This window comes from Amblyraja radiata, chromosome 4 (assembly GCF_010909765.2).
Source record: "Amblyraja radiata isolate CabotCenter1 chromosome 4, sAmbRad1.1.pri, whole genome shotgun sequence".
Taxonomy (NCBI): Eukaryota; Metazoa; Chordata; class Chondrichthyes; order Rajiformes; family Rajidae; genus Amblyraja; species Amblyraja radiata.
This window is the reverse complement of record NC_045959.1, coordinates 28655006-28673261: the sequence shown is the minus strand read 5'-3', so window position 1 is coordinate 28673261 and position 18256 is coordinate 28655006. Positions and strand designations below refer to the sequence as shown.

General features: G+C 49.5%; 2 protein-coding genes across 2 annotated transcripts in view; one reads left to right on the top strand and one right to left on the bottom strand.

Annotated features, from left to right (window-relative positions):
* The window catches only part of bmper (BMP binding endothelial regulator), a 41244-nt gene extending 25027 nt beyond the window's left edge, over positions 1-16217 (top strand). The window contains exons 4-15 of the mRNA XM_033019146.1: positions 647-729; positions 2855-2945; positions 3350-3432; positions 3862-3961; positions 5159-5268; positions 5620-5757; positions 6622-6726; positions 7806-7851; positions 8738-9064; positions 9868-10204; positions 11124-11254; positions 13686-16217. Of these exons, the coding sequence (XP_032875037.1) occupies positions 647-729; positions 2855-2945; positions 3350-3432; positions 3862-3961; positions 5159-5268; positions 5620-5757; positions 6622-6726; positions 7806-7851; positions 8738-9064; positions 9868-10204; positions 11124-11254; positions 13686-13864 (1730 nt within the window). The 3' untranslated portion in view covers positions 13865-16217. The remainder of the gene's footprint in view (positions 1-646; positions 730-2854; positions 2946-3349; positions 3433-3861; positions 3962-5158; positions 5269-5619; positions 5758-6621; positions 6727-7805; positions 7852-8737; positions 9065-9867; positions 10205-11123; positions 11255-13685) is intronic.
* dpy19l1 (dpy-19 like C-mannosyltransferase 1) overlaps positions 14928-18256 on the bottom strand; it is a 126717-nt gene continuing 123388 nt past the window's right edge. The window contains 2 exon segments of the mRNA XM_033019147.1: positions 14928-15304; positions 16223-16348. Coding sequence (XP_032875038.1) covers positions 15136-15304; positions 16223-16348 — 295 coding nt within the window. The 3' untranslated portion in view covers positions 14928-15135.

Here is an 18256-nt window from a genome sequence, read left to right as displayed (position 1 = left end):
GGCTCGAAGGGCCGAATGTCCTACTCCTGCACCTATTTTCTATGTTTCTATGTATCCCCTGTCCCAACACAGAGAGGGGTAACTCCAGAGGGGACCATGGGAAGATCAGGAAAAGTCCAGCGAGGTTAATTCTTTATCGAACTTTACAAAAGGATCAAGTCCCACCAGTAAATGGCCTTGCCATGGGAGATGTGATTTCCAGGAATGGCCCCAGAGAGGAGTCTCTGTGGAGAGACTGGAGATGCTGGGGGTTGGGGAAGGTTAAGGGTGATATAAACAATCGTTTTGAATCATGCAGGGGTTATGGAGTGAATTGTGCGAATGCATTTCCAGTGGGAGGGATGGTGATAGAGGACACCAAGGAAAGGGGAACTGAAGAGAGGGGAGTTTATTGAAATAACACATCATTCTGGTCTGGACGATGCCAAAAAGAGTGATGGAGACAGATTCACCAGGAATTTTCTAAGGGAGCTTGGGAAGCACTGGAGATTTCAAAGTTTGCAGACGCATGAGCGCATGGGTCAGCCCAGGTTCAGTGGGCCGAAAGGCCTCGTGTTGTGTACAATTGTGTGGAGGAGGGTGGAAGGGTGTGGTCATCATCTTGTGATTTGAACACTTCCCCTTACTTGTGTTTTGGCCTCTCTAGAGTGCATATTCGACGGGAAGGTGTACAACAGCTCAGAAGAATGGTTTGTTCCTTCCAAATCCTGCATGACACAGACCTGTCAGGTAGGTTGTGTGTCTGTGTCCTGCTGATAATCACGTCGGCCAACTTGAATCATGACACAAATAGCTTCTGAGATTGCTGATCGGCCAGTGCCGGTGTAACACAACAAGGTTAATACTCTGAGTACTTCCAGCACAAACAACGTGCTGGAAGTACTCAGTGGACAGGCAGCATCTGTGGAAGAAAATGGAGAGACTATGTTTTGAGACGAGACCCTTAATCTGGATCTGAAAGTAGTCTCGACCTGAAACATCGGCATCACAGATGCTGCCTGACCCGAGCTCCTCCAGCATGTGTCTGTTGGTCTAGATTTGTTTAGCAGAACCACGGGCTTGTCCTGCTAAATAAGTGCACCAAAGAGGCAACTCCAACCGTCAAACCCACTCCTCCACGATACCATACATGTTCTTTGTCCTCCAGTGCCATTTTCCTGTCCTTTCCGCAGATCCTTTGGTTCCTATAACTTCAGGAAATCCACCATCTGAATAACTCAGTGACGGCCTCCACTACTTCCAGGATAGGGAATCTAAACCTAGTTGACCAATGTACCAGATTAAAACAAGCTTCTCCCAGTCCAGTCCAGTCCAGTCAGCATTGCAATGTCCCCACGGACTAACCAAACAACAACCTAACATAGTCATATCTGCAGGGTTCGATTTACAGGGGGCTAGACTCCTCTGTCATAATCCCTGGGTACATCTTGTCCCACCAGTAAAACAAACTTCCAGTGGGGACTGTACAGGTAAGAGAAAGTGGTCATGGAGGTTGGCAACATTGATTCAAGGCACCATGAAGCCCAGGGCCTTCGGTTGAACATGATCAAGGATCCCTCCTCCTGATTACTTTTCACCTCCCTCCCTCAGCTGATGAATCAGGGATCCTCCATGATGAGCAGCACTTGCAAGAAGCACATAGGGCAGCAAGAACACAACATTTATTTGGGGTGGGGTCTTCTGTCCATTCTGGCTGGTTTGGCAACACCACCGTGGTCTGGGATGGCCAACACTTTGAAGGTGGATGTGCCGGACTGGATGCATGGCGTGGGTGAGCCATCCAGTGGGTGACTGCGTTCTCACTCGCCCCCAGTGTGGCACTGGCAGCACTGGGGACTCATTGTGTTGTGTGCCACTGACATAATGAAAAATGGGATACTCAGAAGTGGCAGCAGCTCATCACTGGGCAGACATGAGATGCCATGAATCATCAGCAGAAGAAGTGTTCACCCTGCAGTCTGTGTCCTCAGGGCTCAGCATCTCACACTCATCATCATGGCCAGACCAGGGGATGCCCCCTGCCCTTTGAGGGCTGCAGAAGGACTTGTGGGGGAGCAGCGGGTACCCAGTGGGTACCAGCCGAGTGAAGCTGCTGCAGGGACATGGAGATGTCAAACAGCAGAACCAGTGGTCATTCACAGAGATAAGATCAGGAGCAGGCCAAGGACTTGAGTGAATCAGCAGCTAGCCGTGCAGTATCCCAGAGAATGAGCCCGATGTGCCTCCAGTTTCCCATCGGCACGCTGTTATTTAACCCCGAGAGTCCAGCAAACCATTCAGTGTCAACTAATGCAATGGTGCCAGTAGGCAGTGTCCATCCCATCCTCCGACAGAACAAGTGACCACAGATCAGAAATGTCTAAGGAACATCCTCTGGAAATACAAGCCCATCGGTCCAACTGATGCCGTAATCCACATCCACTCCCATGCGGCAATCGAGAAAAGAAAAATGTTGCTTTCTGTTGGTCAGCCTGATGCTGGATGAACTCAATGTTGATTGGGTTTGTGCGAATGTGAGGGAGGCAGATTACTGAGATCTGGGCTGTGGAATGAGCAGAGTCTGGTTCAGCCAGTCTAGAGGGAGATGATTGAGGCCACCTCACTTCCTCTCCGTTCACACACAGCTGCCCGAGCTGTTAAGGGAAGTGGAGGGGAAGGTGAGTCGCTCCCCAGAAGATACCTAGACTCGACCTGCTCCCGTAGACACTGTATTTACGGGTTGACTCCAGGACATTGCTGGTGAGGGCTCGGCGATGTGTTGAATGTGGACAATGGGCCTGTGACAATGGGGTGATCTGCTGAAGGAGCCTGGTCACCCAGTGTGGTAACGGTCTGAACTTTTGTCCTCCTGCAGGAAGGTGTTGTTACTGAGGCGCAGGTGCTGTGTGTGATCCACTGCAAGAACCCCATCCAGCCACAACATGGATGCTGTCCCCTGTGTCCGGGTAAGTGAATCTTCACCGGGAGAGGTCCAGTTCCAAACATGCTGTTGGGAAAGGGAAAGGGCCGTAGAAGTGGCTGTGGTCTGTTACTTTGGGAGAGGGGCCTGCGACTTGGAGAAGGGACCTGTAGCTGGGGTAGGGTCAGTTACATTGGAAGAAGGGCCTGTGACTGGGTGGAGTTTGAGGACATAGGGGTTGGGCCTGTGCCTGCGGGCAGACCTGGTGATCCAGCCATGACATCATTTCAGGGGAGCAGACCTGGTGATCCAGCCATGAGCTGGCCCCAGCAAACGGATTCTCAGCTTTGGGCTCCCTGGCGACTGTGAGCCTGTCCAATGGCTCCGCACCAGTAGGTCATCGCTGACTCTTTTACATCACCTGATCTCTGCCTTTCTGCTTTCCCTCAGGCTGTGAGTTTTTCGGTCACCACTACCAAGAAGGAGAACATTTCCACCCAGACGGTGACCATTGTATCAGGTGTTCCTGCACGGTGAGTGTCAACGGAGGCTCCTATCCCGACTGCCCAACTCCCATTCTCCCATTCCCCATCCCTGTTTTACGACCCCCCCCCCGCTCCCCATCCCTTGGTTACTGGTTCCCCTCCCGGTGCCCTGCTCCCACAGCTTCCCATTCCCAGCAGCCCAATCCCCTGACTTCCCATTCCCAGCACCCCAATCCCCTGACTTCCCATTCCCAGCACCCCAATCCACCACACCCTGCTCCCCTATTTACCCAATCCTCCGGCTCGTGGTTCCCCCCGCTACCCATACCCTAGAAAGCTGCTCCCTGGCTCCCAGTCCTCCCAGATCCCCAATACCGTACCACTTAAATCACCCAGCCCCACGCTCCCTCAACTCCCACATATGGAAACTCTGCTCTGTGTGGTTCTGTGTTGACCCGGATCTCTGATTGTGTACAGGCTGGCGCGCTGCACTGTGTCCGTGAATTCTGCCCTGTCCTGTCCTGCCCAAAGCACCTCAGCCGAGTGCCGACTGGAAAATGCTGCCCCAGGTGTTTTGGTGAGTGAATTCTGTTTCCTCCTAACTCACTGCCCAGATTAAAGAAAATATTTACTGGGGAGAATTATGTAATCCAAGGATAATCAAAGTGTGATGATGAATTTTAACTGGTTAATATCAAGCTGCAAGCTGGAGACGCCAACAGTATAACTAACTACGGGGAAGGCTTGGGCTGGGAATGGAACCAAGATGGGTTAAAATGATCAGAAGGTGGGCGCAGAGATAATATGGTCATCAATGAGGCCGTGGATGTGCAGTGGAAGACAGTCAGTGAATCCACAAATACAGAGGAGCCTGATTTATCCTGCAGGAGCTGGGACTGGAGTTGTCTTTGTGGAGGAGGGAGTGACGCTCACAGGCATGTTTCACAGAAGTCTTGCAAACAGGTGGATGTCCTGCTGGGGATAGACAGAGGCAGGAACCTCAAATGCCAGCACAGAGTGGACAGGTTGAAGTGTCAATGTCTGCCTTGTACACGGGGCAGAGGTAGATGAGGAGAGCAAGCTCAGAGACCTGGATCACCTCCTACTGCAGCAACACAGGATGCCGGATTAAACTGGAAAGAGTGTAGGGAAGATTTATGAGGATGTTGCCAGGACTCGAGGGGCTGAGCTACAGAGAGAGATTGGGCAGGCCAGGAGTTTATTCCTTGGAGCACAGGATGCTGAGAGGTGTATAAAATCATGGGACAAATGGGAGAAGGCAGGAAAATTGGGTTGAGGGGGAGAGTTAGATCAGCCATAATTGAATGGTGTAGACTTGATGGACCGAATGGCCTAATTCTGCTCCTATCATTTATGAAGATAGGATGAATGCTGGATAGGGAATCAAAAAACAGGCTGAAGTGAGAGGGGACATTTAATAGCAATCTGAGGGGCAACTTTTTTATTTACATAAAGGGTGTTGCGTTAAAGATGGATATATACAGTAACGCCATTTAAAAGACATTTTGTCAGGTACATAGATAGGAAAGGTTAAGAGGGATATGAGCCAGGTGCTGGCAAATAGGACTAGTTTAGATGGGCATGTTGGTGGGCATGGGTGACTTTGGCCAAAGGGCCTGTTTCTGTGCAGTTTGGCTCTGTGGCAGTACCTGGATATGGTTGCTCTTGATGTCGGTCAAGTTCTCTTGATGTGGGAGCTGGGCTCAACTCTGTTCCTCTTGCAATGCACTGTCTGATTTTGCTTTTGGTGCAGGTCAGCGGCGGGTATTTGACCTGAGAGCCGGAAGCTGTTTGTTTCACAGTGAGGTCTACGACCACGGCACCTCAATAGATTACGACAACTGCACCTCCTGTGTGTGCAAGGTAAGCCAAGCCAGACCCCTGTCCTGTACAGGGGCTGCGCTTCATCAACAAAGGGGTCAATAACAGGGGAAGGCAGTTCTTAGTCATGTTGTATTGGAGGCAGAGATTGTTCCCAGTCACTGTGTATTGAAGGCAGATTGTTCCCAGTCACTGTGTATTCAAGGCAGAGCTTGAGCAGTGGGCGCGGGTTGTGTGTGGGTGGCAGATTGTGGTGTGAGTGTGCAGGAGGATGTTCTGTCAATGGATGGCTGGTTGTTGTGTGAGTGTGCGGCAGGTTGTATGAATGGGCACAAGTTTGCATGTGAGTGGGCTTTAGGTTGTATCATATTGTTGGCATGTTTGTCTTCACAGGACTCCAGTGTCATTTGCAGAAAGCGATGCTCGGCCCCAGGGGCATGCTGGGGCAGGAAGCAGTGCTGTGAGGAATGCCTGTCTTACATTTCCCCTGAGGAGTTCAAAGTTTGTCGAGTTGGGAACAGGATCTACAGGGTGAGTGCAATCTCGGACACCGGTGAGCTCCACACCCAATGGAAGGAATGTCCTTGCAGCGGATTGTTCCACAGTCCACCATGGGTTGGTCATTCACCGTTCTCCATGACTGGGACACTCAGACTCAGACCTGTTCTTGTTGGACTACCTCTCCCGGCATTCCCACTGGTATCCTTCTCCCGGCATTCCCACTGGACTCTCTCCCCCAGCGTTCCCATTGGACGCCCTCTCCCCCAACATTTCCACTGGACTTTGTCTCCCAGTGTTCCTAATCGACTCTATCTCTCTCTCTCCCAGCGTTCCAACTGGACTTCCTCTCCTAGTGTTCTCACTGGACTTGCTGTCTGGCTATTCCACTGGAATTCTCTGCCCGTTTCCCCCTGGAATTCTCTGTCCTGGATCTCCCACTAGACTCCCTCTCCTGGCATTCCCACTGGACTACGTGTCTAGTGTTCCCTTTGGTTCTCCCAGTCCCACAGCTCCCATTGACCCTCGAGTTACGATTCCTCACCGACTGCATGCTGGAAAGGTACGGGGTCTGATGCTGATGGCCCACAGGCTGCCAGGGTCCTGCTTCAGGTCACCGCCAGGATCTCAGCCTCACCTCGCAGGGGGACGGGGAGAAACAGCTCAAGGGAAACGAGAAGCTGTGGTGTGGAACCAACAGTGGAGCACAGGGTTCACCTGTGACAGGCGGTGCTGCCCAGCCGGGGTGCAGCAAGTGACATCTCCTGCTCCACCCATGGGTGACAGAGATAGGGTGGGGTTTTACAGCACCCAGGGGCCAACATGCGAGGGCCCAGGTTTATAAGTACGGTCCCACGGAGATGTGGTAATCAAAGGCTACCTTTGTTGAATCTTCAGGATGGAGAGAAGTGGTCAGCTGTCAACTGCTCACTCTGTGTCTGTAAGAAGGGAATGATGGAATGTCGGAGGAAGGAGTGTCCCCCAGTCAAGAGCTGCCCCATGGTGAGTGCGTGCACTGGGTCAGCCCAGTGCCTGAGTCCTGCATTGTACCCACTGCCACATGTCCCACAAGGTGCCTAATGCTGCGTGCCCCTCGCCGTGACCAATGTTGCGTGTCCCGCACTGGGCCCAGTGATGCCTGTCCTGTAATGTGTCTGTACTGTGTCCAGGGTGCCGTGTGCCCTACACTAGTGTGCTTTGTCCAGTGCTGTATATCCAGTGCCATGCCCTGCACTGGCCCATGCTGTGGATCCAGTGCCATGTCCCGCACTGTCCAGTGCTATGTATCCAGTGCTGTGTTCCACACTGTGTATCCAGTGCTGTGTATCCAGTGTCATGCCCTGCACTGGCCCAGGCTGTGCATCTAGTGCTGTGTTCCATGCTGTGTATCCAGGGCTGTGTCCCACACTGTCCAGTGCTGTGTATCCAGTGTTGTGTATCCAGTGCTGTGTCCCACACTGTCCAGTGCTGTGTACCCAGTGCTGTGTATCCAGTGCTGTGTATCCAGTGCTGTGTCCCACACTGTCCAGTGCTGTGTACCCAGTGCTGTGTACCACGCTGTGTATCCAGTGCTGTGTATCCAGTGTCATGCCCTGCACTGGCCCATGCTGTGCATCTAGTGCTGTGTTCCATGCTGTGTATCCAGTGCTGTGTCCCACACTGTCCAGTGCTGTGTACCCAGTGCTGTGTACCCAGTGCTGTGTACCACACTGTCCAGTGCTGTGTATCCAGTGCTGTGTTCCACACTGTCCGGTGCTGTGTATCCAGTGCTGTGTACCCAGTGCTGTGTCCCACACTGTCCAGTGCTGTGTATCCAGTGCTGTGTACCACACTGTACAGTGTCTCACATTTTACTCTGATGTGGCCAATGATGGGAACAGAGGAGTCAGCGTTTCAGGTGTAAGCCCCGGGTCCCCTCTCCTGCTGAAGTCACACGGCCTCGTTCTGAATGATCTTCCACGTCCCATATTTCCATTTCACAGTCTCAGTTACATGAGGCAGTGAATGTATTCTTGAGGCCCTACAGAGAGACAAATGACTCAATGGTCATCAATGTACTGACAGTGTGTTCAATCCGGCAGGGGAAAGCCGTCAACAGGAATGGATGCTGCGCCATTTGTCCCGAAAGTGAGTACAATCCCCCCATTAAATACATTTACATACTGCACCTCACTCACCCTCATCTCCTTAACTCCTCCGGCACCACTTCATCCTGCCCTCCCTGTGACACCCATCTCCACCAGCCCCAGTACCCGTCCCTATCTCTATAATACTCTCCAGCTACACCACCTCCTCTCTTTAACCCCCATCTATACTCTTCCCTATTTCTATAGCCCTATACCCACCCCTATCTCTATAAACCCTTCCAGGCCCTAAACCCCTCCCTATCTATGTAAAGCCAGCCAGCCCCTAAACCCTGCCCTATCACTGTAATCCCCTCTGGCTCCAACAGCTGTCCTTATCTCTAATCTAATCTAGCAAATCACTGAGCCGTGCTCTGAAGAGCAGGAGCCCCAGCATTGAACCCTGCAGAGAGCCACCATCGCCCGCTGCTCAGAAAGATTTTGATTACCATCTCCTGTCTTTAAACCCTTTCCTATGCATTACCCCAGACTCAAATGCTTTAAGTTTACATATCCTTCTTATGTGGTTCTTTATCATAAGGGTTCTGAAGATCCAGCCACACCTCATCCACTGGTTCTATGTGAGCTATTCGACCAGTCACACCCTCAACGCCATCACCAGTGCTCTTTTCTCAGATACTCACACTAATCTTGCTGAATCCTTTGCATTTTTTGTATCTTATCTTTTATTTCAAGGCTCACTGTTGGAGTTGCTCTGTCACGGCCTATGCAATCGGTCCCTGGGCCCATTTCTGATCTTGCAGCAGATGTCCTGATCTTGTGTTTTTGTGCGCACCCTGAGTTTAAGGCCGAGCTTGTGTTTGTGTGCACACCTCGTATTTTGCTCTGACCCTGTGTTTTTGCTCTGACCCTGTGTTTTTGTACTACAGAGCCGGGGGTTTGTACGGTGTTCGGAGACCCACATTACAATACTTTCGACGGCAGGGCCTTTAACTTCCAGGGGACGTGCCAGTACGTGCTGGCGAAGGACTGCTCTCGCGCGGCCAGCTTCCAGGTACTGGTGCAGAACGATGCCCGCAGGACGCAGGCCTACTCCTGGACCAAGTCCATTGAGCTGGTGCTGAGTACTGGCACCATCAGCCTCGGGCAGCACCTGACCGTGCGGAGGGACGGGCTGAAAATCGCACTTCCGCACCAGGACCCGCACTTCTCCATCACGCTGGACGGATACCTGCTGAGGGTGACCACCGCCGCAGGTGAGGGCAGGGCAGGGCAGTCCCTAAAAAGGTCCACTCCTCCACCAACCCACAAAGGGTCACCCACCATCTCACAGCTAGGCAGTCTCTTCTCCCACCTTACAACTGGGCAGTTCCCCTCCACCCCATCCCCTCCCCCATAGCTGGGCAGTCCCTCTTTTCATCACAGTCAATCAAGTTGTGGTGGCTTCAACTACCTCCTTGTCAAAGACACACGCACAGGAAATACCGGTCCCACAGCTCTTGGGCAGCTGCAGGTTGTGTAAGGCAGTGCACTTTTAAAAGAAGCATTTAAGGAGGATCTAGACCATCACATGAATCACCGAGGTAGACAGCTGTGGAGCACTTGCTGGAATTGGCGAATGAAGTGGTCTTAGTGGGCCAAAGGTCCTGTTTTTCTACCTTCTCTATGGCTAAATATATGCTCCAGATTAAAATGTAGGTTACACATAACAGTGACCCACCTGGAGCATTCCTGACACCAGGAGGTGAGGCAGAAGGGCTGGATTTGTCCTGACCTTGGCCAATGCCGAACCCACCAGCGAGAGATCTTTGGTCATCATATTCAGGTCTGGCCCATCACACAAGATATTTCACAGCCCTGTACCATATTACCCAGCGACAGAGAGTGAACTAAAATCAGGCTGCAGTGGGGCACCAGGTTGTACAGGTGGCTAAAGACGGCTATTGCTTGGGTTGTATTGGTACAACATAAGGCTCCTCGGTGTGGCACAGTGGTTGCGGGTCCAGCCCTGGTGGCTGGGGGAGGGAATGCGGAGAGTAACATGTTCTTGTGTCCCCAGGTATCGACATATCCTGGGACGGGGACAGTTTTGTCGAGGTCATGGCAGCTCCTGCTCTGAAGGGCAAACTCTGCGGCCTGTGCGGAAACTACAACGCACACAAGCGTGACGACCTAATTGGGGGTGACGGCAACTTCAAGTTTGACGTTGATGCCTTTGCTGAGTCGTGGCGTGTGGACAGAGACAAGGTGTGTAAGCAGGCGCAGCGAAGACTCTGGCCACACACCTGTACCGGCACCGTGAAGGTCAAGTTCCGCGCTCACCGTGAGTGCCAGAGACTCAAGTCCTGGCCGTTCAGGAATTGCCATTCCAAGGTCGACTACGTCCTGTTCTACAGGTGAGTCTCCACTACAGGTGTATCCCTGGGGTCTGCCAGTGGCTGTGGGAGTACCACCGCTGTGTACTGAAGTTAACCTGTGGCTGGTGGAATACAGGTGTCTCCACTGAGGTCTTCTACCTGTAGCTGCGGTGGTACAGGTCGGTCCCAGGGGGTCTTCCTGTGACTGGTGGCACAGGTATCCACCTGACGTTGTTGGGATGCCCTAGTTCTGTTGACAGGAGTAACCTCATGTAGAGTCCCGTGAACTCCCCCAGTATCCTGGGATTTCTCATCCACAGAAGATGCCTGTGTTAAACTTCAGTCATGAGGGGAGCAGACTGCTGCATCCCCTGTTTCACTATCTAAAGGGGCTGCTCCTTGCCTTCTGGATGCATTTCTCACCCACCATCCTCATCTGTGGACACCCTGTGCGTAGGGGAGAGTGCAGGGCCGAAGATGTCTTGGTTGGGTTGCTCCTGGATCTGGCCAGGCTGGCCATCCGTGAGTCACAGCGGCAGGCGGAAGAGGGCTCTGCCCGAGCCGGCTGTTTGCCCCTTTTTTGGGGTTACGGCCACGCCTGGGTGGTGTTAGAGAGGGACTGCGCGCTGTCCACGAGCACCCTGGGGGATTTCCGGGACCACTGGGCACCGTAGGGGGTGGAATGCATCCTGGACAAGGATTGTAATACAGCTGTAATAGTAGTTTAGTTAGTATATTGGTTTGTTGTGTATTATGGTGGTGGGTTCTGGTTTGTTTTATTGTACTGTAAATATTATTTTTAATAATTGAATACATTTTTTTATAAAAAAAAGAGGGGAGCAGGCCTGTGTAGGGCACGTCAAAATGTAGCCGAAGGATTTGTAGCGAATGGCAGAGAAATGTTGATAATCTCTTCTTGAGTAGTTGTGTACTTACCTCCTGTGTTCCTTTGCCACAGATCCTGCGTCACGGATATGTGTGAGTGCCCCATACACAAGAACTGTTACTGTGAGTCGCTGATCGCCTACACACGGGCGTGTCAGAGGGAGGGTGTGCGTGTCCATTGGAAGCCGGAGCTGAGCTGCCTGGGTGAGTTCATGGCCCGCACTCAGTCGATATGCATCTTGCGTATCCCAGCCTGTCGAGAGTGTGTGGACATTGTATAAGTCATTGTGTGCCACTGTTACTCATTGCACTAGGATAGGGGTTTGTTTGGACGACTGACAGGAAATCCAGATCGTTCTTTCACGTCTGGCACCATCATGGGGAATTCACCCAGGGCTGGCCGGCACACCTGTGGTGGGTTTGGGCCAAAATCACTTGGACAACCATTTCTGGGAACAAATGTTCAGAGTACAAAGCAAACGTTTTTCACTCATTGATGTCTACTAGATGTGGGTTTAGACCTGGCCACACAATGAGTGTATTGGAGGGCAGCTCAGGTGGCCAACCAGGGATCAATGGTCAGTGCCTCCTGTTCCTCAGCCACAGCCTGCGGCAGCGTCCACACATTTACTGTGGGCATATCCACAACGGACACACACGCCGTTTCCATCGTCAGCCTGCTTCCCACTGTCAAATCCTTCAGCAAGGGATATTTTAAGTACTAACCAGTCTGAACCATGACCAAGAATGTGGGAGCAGGAAAAGGCCGTGTGGCCCCTCAAGCCTGCCCCACCTCTTAATATAATTATAGCTAATCTACGCTGGCCTCTTCTGTGCCATTTCTCCAGACCCCTCTATTCCTCCATCTATCAATATTTTGTTGCTGGGCTACCCTTATGCCCCTGTCCCACTTAGGAAACCTGAACGGAAACCTCTGGAGACTTTGCGCCCCACCCAAGGTTTCCGTGCGGTTCCCGGACGTTGCAGGTGGTTGCCGGTGGTTGCAGGTAGTGGAAGCAGGTAGGGAGACTGACAAAAACCTCCGGGAACCGCACGGAAACCTTGGGTGGGGCGCAAAGTCTCCAGAGGTTTCCGTTCAGGTTTCCTAAGTGGGACAGGGGCATTAGTAATCCACCTTTGTTACACAAAACCAAATCTGTATTCCCCACATCCTCTGCCCTTGCCTGTCACATTATGATTGCCAGTTCTTCCTCACTATCTTTTAGTTTAATTTAGAGATACACTGTTGTGCCCAAGTACACCATTACCATTGGATCTTCCCACTTTCTCTCCCCAAGTTCTTCTCCAGCCTAGAAGAGATGTCCTAACCCAGGCAACCAAGAGTTTTTTTTCACTGCAAATATTTTTTTAAATTTAACAGACATGGTAGAAATTTGGCATGTGGCATACCTTAGTTCATGCACCTAAGTATCCTGTTGATTTGGTCTTCTCTGTTACCAGCATCACCACCCTCAACAAAGTGTGTTGTCTTTTTGTTCATGCCACCACGTGGTGAAGACAATTTAAAGGGCCACAAGAAATTGTTGGCCATCTAGTTCTTCCCCACTGTGTAGACCTCATGAATCAGATCTTCAATACAAATGATGCCAACCCTTCCAAGCTGCTTTTCGATCAAGGAACTGTCAGTGAGTGCAATGCACTGATGCCTGATCTTGCCAAAGCCACGTTTGTAGATCTTGGGACGCTTACTTTGCTGAAGAAGACAGTATCTGTTCCCCTAACTCTACAGTCCCCACAACTACATGTATCTTTCCCCCACGAATGGCCCTCCTCTATCATGGTGCTACAAACAGCTTTACATACATCCTCCCTGCAGTCCCCACTCTTATCTACTTGGGGAGCAAAGAACCCCATATCTGTTGGTTAGGGATAACGGCTGAGGGTCCTGTGGAACCATCGCTGGTTCCCTCTCACTGCTCCATCTACAGTCACGCCATTCTGTCCAAACATTTGCCAGTTTATAGGTAGTTAGTCTAAGGGGTGGGACTCTCCTGGAATATTGTATCCAGGTCATTCTCCCCCTCTCTCATGTTTCGCCATGGTCATAGCTCAGACTTTATCTCATTGACGCTGAGTTGGGTCCTTCAGCAGCAGTCATGCTGCAGAAATACCCACTGCTTACCACAGCGGAATCCACCAGTTCCCACATGTTGCAGCTCCAATCCAGTTACAATTAATTAGTTGTACTTATTAGTTGAATTAGTTCATTTTTACTGCTTTTGGAGACTGATGTATCCTGATTTTAAACTCTTGACCAATTAGAATAGGCAAAAATAAAGTAAAAGAAAAATACTCACCACTTCCATAGCTGCTCTTGTACCTCTTGCACCTGTTTCCTCTCTGTGCTGCTGCAAGTCTCAGCTGCACTGAAGCCCTGGGCTGCATTTATAGCTTGGCTGCTGCTGCGTACTCGCCCAGGTCCTCTTCCCCTGTCTGCTGTAGTGGGCCTGCTGACGCCCTCAAGCGAGAGTGCAGGGGGAACCTGTGACCTGTTATCCTTTGGGTCAATATACCAACCATTCCCTGAGTGCCAGACCCAGGGAGCAGAAACTAGTGGAATATCTGTAACATCACCAACACTGCGGTTTCTAATCTTTGCTCCTCCTCCTTTCAGCTACGCAGTGTAAACACAGTGCGGTGTACAACACGTGTGGCCCAGGCTGCCCCAAGACCTGTGAGAACTGGAATGAAATCGGCCCATGCAACAAGCCATGTGTGGCGGGCTGCCACTGCCCTGCCAACTTGGTGCTCCACAGGGGACGGTGCATAGAACCAGCCTTGTGCCCCCGGTGACCGCCGAGGCTCCTCGATGTGAACACCAGACATCAGTTAGCAGACCTCGGGTGCCTGAACCCGCTGCATCTCCACCATGCACAAGAAGGGAACAGAGGAGCATGTGGTATATTCTGGAATGAGCTAATGGGTGGAGTCCCATTGGACAGAATATGAGAAAAATATGCTGATTATATAAACAAACTAAATTTTAAATTAATATAAAGACTCAAACCAGTCAAACAAAATCATTTATTTTGCTATTCTATGCATTTGTTTAACTTAAACATACATTGCATCTGATTGTGTGAGTATGCTGACGAATTTGCTATTTGAGAAGAGTGAAGGACATTATCTCAGCAGGGCTTTCAGCATCACCTCTCCCTTGTCTGCAAGACATGTTTCTGTCCTAAGCCAAGGCAGACAGTACAGGAACACGACCATGGACCATTTAAACTGTTCTCTTGCAATGAGCCTGTCACAGGTGGAGATACGACCAGGGATCAATAATGCACTCCATGTTACCACCCGTACAGTGTGGCCGCTCGTCCAGGACCAGGATCGCTCCCTGCTCTGCATCTGCGGGTATTCCAGCTACTCTGCCTCGAACACAAATTAAATCAACCTCTTTGACTCCATTCAGCCAAGGTGTTTGCCAGTATGAAAACCAAAGATAATGCGCACACACACACACACGCCAGGATTACAGCTAATGTTTTTTTTAATTCCTTTGCACTGCCATCCTCTCAACTACTTCCTTCCCTCTTCCCATGCGCAATCTAGTTCTGGAAGTTACTGTATTTTGGAATGAAAATGCTGAGCAACTGAGGACTGCATTGCTGTAAAAAAAAAGAGGATGGGATGGATGGAGCTTGGACTTCAACTGTGTCTTATTCAGAGAATAAGATGGATACTGCGGGGACCGGAACATCCCCATCTGAGGATGGGATGGGAACAACGCGGACCGGGACAACAGAGGATGGGACAATACAGCAGAGACCAGGTCATCTCCGTCAAAGGATGGGAAGTAAACGGACACAGACTGGGAACATTTGTAACTTTCAAAAAATCGAGAAACTCAATGTTTACTCACAAAATCTTTATTGAAAATAATCACATATGCATTAACTCCATAAAGACATGAAAATACTGCTTATAAAGGAACAATTACAAAGATCATATTTCTACATTTGATTTCAGCTTCATTCACACCTCCAGTTGCCATATACAAGAAATTTGGGCGACCTTATCAGCACAGAAATGTTTAACCACACCTGTCCATCCACTGACTTTTATGTCCAGCTGAGACTTTTCTTCATCTTTAAGATTTTGTAAACATCATTGTGAAACACAGGAGTGAAGTGTGGAGCCGGTGATTTGGAAATCACTGAGCACAAAGGTGTTTTCATTGCATTCTCCGCATCTTCCACATCCCAAATTTCTGGCATACTGCAGCCCTCTCTGTGGATAACAGAAACATTTCAGCATGGTAGAAGAAAAGTCTTGTCCCAGTAACTGCTACCCATCAACACACAATATTGTGGCTCCTGTTTTAAATTGACATCCATGTGTAGAGGTCTGAGCTGTGTTGGAGGCAGATGGGTATTATCCATTGGTACTAATGATGATGCCTGGTGCATTAGGGACTCAGTCTGATGCTGAAGGGTAGAGACATGAGACAAATTTAATTCCTGACAAAGGACCATGGGGCTAACGATAAAGGAGTTGGCAAGAATTTACATTGTTCACAGTAATTATTTTGAGGAAAACCCAATTCCAAAATTAGTATGGAAATCAAGTTAGCAGAACAAAAATGGCAGAAATAGACCATGTCAAAGGGATATGATTTCAGTATAACCATTACCGCTGGACATTCAACACCGTTAAAACCAGAACCAGCAGCAGCAGCTTAGAGTTGCAGCCACCACTGACCAGTAGCCTAAGTGGACAATCTCACCTATCTGGCAGCTGCTGGACAATCAAGAGGCTGGGAACTTACAGCAAGTGACTCGTCTCCACAAAGCCTTCCATCTGCAAGTTTCAGCCAAGTGTGTGATGAGACGTGCCTGAATAAGTGCACCTGCAGTAAACAAGCTTGATACTGTCCAGCAGTGCCCACCTGCCTTAGGCAGATGAAGGATGCTGCAATATCATGGCTTATCTACAGGATTCTTAAATAAAAACGTCATTGGCATTTCAGAAGGGATATTATTCATTAACAGTGAGATAAGGAAAACATGAAAGAGGCAGCTTGCTTGACTGCAATAAACTAGGAGTATCCCTTGGTTATGCAGAGGCGGAAGCAGAGGAGAAATGTCCCTGCATGAAGCAAAATGAATGTAATGCAGATCAATTAAAGCTTTAAAAAAATTCACACACCTCGTTTTCCTCAAACACCACGACTCTTCAAAAATAAAGTAGTCTACTCCCAGGCTAAGGAGCCCAGTCTTCACCTCCTCTGCCGACTTCCGACTGTACATCGCATACACCAGTTTTGTTCTTGCCCTGTTTGAGAATAAGCAGAGATTTGTTTTAGAAAGGGGAAGAGTGGGGGAGGTGGTAGGAGGAAATGCTTCGGTAATGAGCATGTGGTTCAGGTTGGCCGGTTGAAGGGAGGTAGATTCAGAACAGGGGGAAAAAAAAGCTCAGAATCTCAGAGTTTAGCGGCTAATATAAGTGATCAATATTAATAGAGGAGCATTGGATGGATAGTAATCAATGCTGTCAGATAAGGAGAAGTGAGGTGGTACCAGCAGGTAATCCCACTATGCAATGTGCCACCACCTTAGAACTCAAATTTAAGGTTCTGGGTGAGAGTGAAATTTAGCTGGAGGTTTTAGAAAGCAGCCACCTTGTCAAGAGGTGTGGCCCTGCCAACAGAAGGAAAGAAGCACGCATATTTGTAGACCGGGACTGTCAAACATGAATGGCTTTTATCCAAGACTGAACCATCAATGGTGGATTATTAATGCAGTGAGGAGCGCACAGAACAGTACACCACAATGTTTGTGCCGAACATAATGCCATGTTAAACCGATCTATATTCCTCTACTCCATGTGCCGATCTAAAAGCCTCTTAAATGCCACTATTGTATCTGCCTCCACCACACACATGGCAATGCGTTCCAGGCCCCCATCACTCTCCCCGTCCGTGCCATAAAAACTTGCCCCACACATTTTCTTTAAACTTTCCGCCTCTCAACCTATAGCTATGCATACCAGTTTTGGACATTTCCACCCTGGGAAAAGGGTTCTGTCTAACTTATCTATGCCTCTCACAATTTTATATACTTCTATCAAGTCTCTCCTCAACCTCTGGTGTCCATAAATCAGTGACTTGATAGATGGAATGACACACGTGGTTCTTGAGATTTTGACAGGGCAGGACCGAATGAATCAGGAAAATAGAAAGTTAACAAAGGAAGGGAGGGTTCAGAAAACGGAAATAAAACACAACATAATAAAACTAGATCAACCTACAACTAGAAATATATTTTCTTAATAAAATGCTCAAAATACTTTCTAAAATGCTTATCCATCTCCATGGTCCCCAGTAACAGAAATTTCTAATATTTAAAATAATTGGAGGTGTCAGTATTACAGTTGAGCAAAGGGGACTATGGAGCCACGAGGGAGGAGTTGACCAAAGTTGACTGGAAAGATACCCTAGCAGGGACGACAGTAGAACAACAATGGCAGGTATTTCTGGGAATAATACAGAAGGTGCAGGATCAGTTCATTCCAAAGAGGAAGAAAGATTCCAAGGGGGGAAAGGGGCGACCGTGGCTGACAAGGGACATCAGGGAGAGTATAAAAATAAAAGAGAAGAAATATAACATCGTGATCGTGGCTATCCCTCGAGGTCGAGGATGATGGTCTACGTTCTGTTGTTTTTATGGACTCTCAGGTGGCTTACGAGTCCAATCCTGGCTTTGAAAGTTCTTCGACATTCAGGACAGGTAATTCCAGATGGCAGATCAGGCTTTGGTTGTTGCTGCCTCTCTTTCCGTTTTCTTCTCTTTTCTTCCAAATCTACGCATCTCTTGGCTTCAAAGGTTGCTGTTCCTTCTTGGATGATGGTTCGCCAGAGTGTCTTGTCCTTGGCATTGGTTTCCCAATTGTCGATGTCGATTGCACATTTCTTCATGCTGGCTTTTAAGGCCTTTGAATCTCTTCGTTTGTCCGTCTCTTTTCCGTTTGCCTTCTTCAAGCTGGGAGTAGAAGATTTGCTTTGGTAGACACTCGTCTTCCATCCGAACAACATGACCGACCCATCTTAGTTGGTTCTTGACGACAAAGGCTTCGATGCTCGATGTTTTCGCTTCATTCAGCACGTTCCTCTGTCTTCCCAACTCATATTTAAGCTGCTCCGAAGACATCATTGATGGAACTTTTCAAGTGTTTTCAGATGGC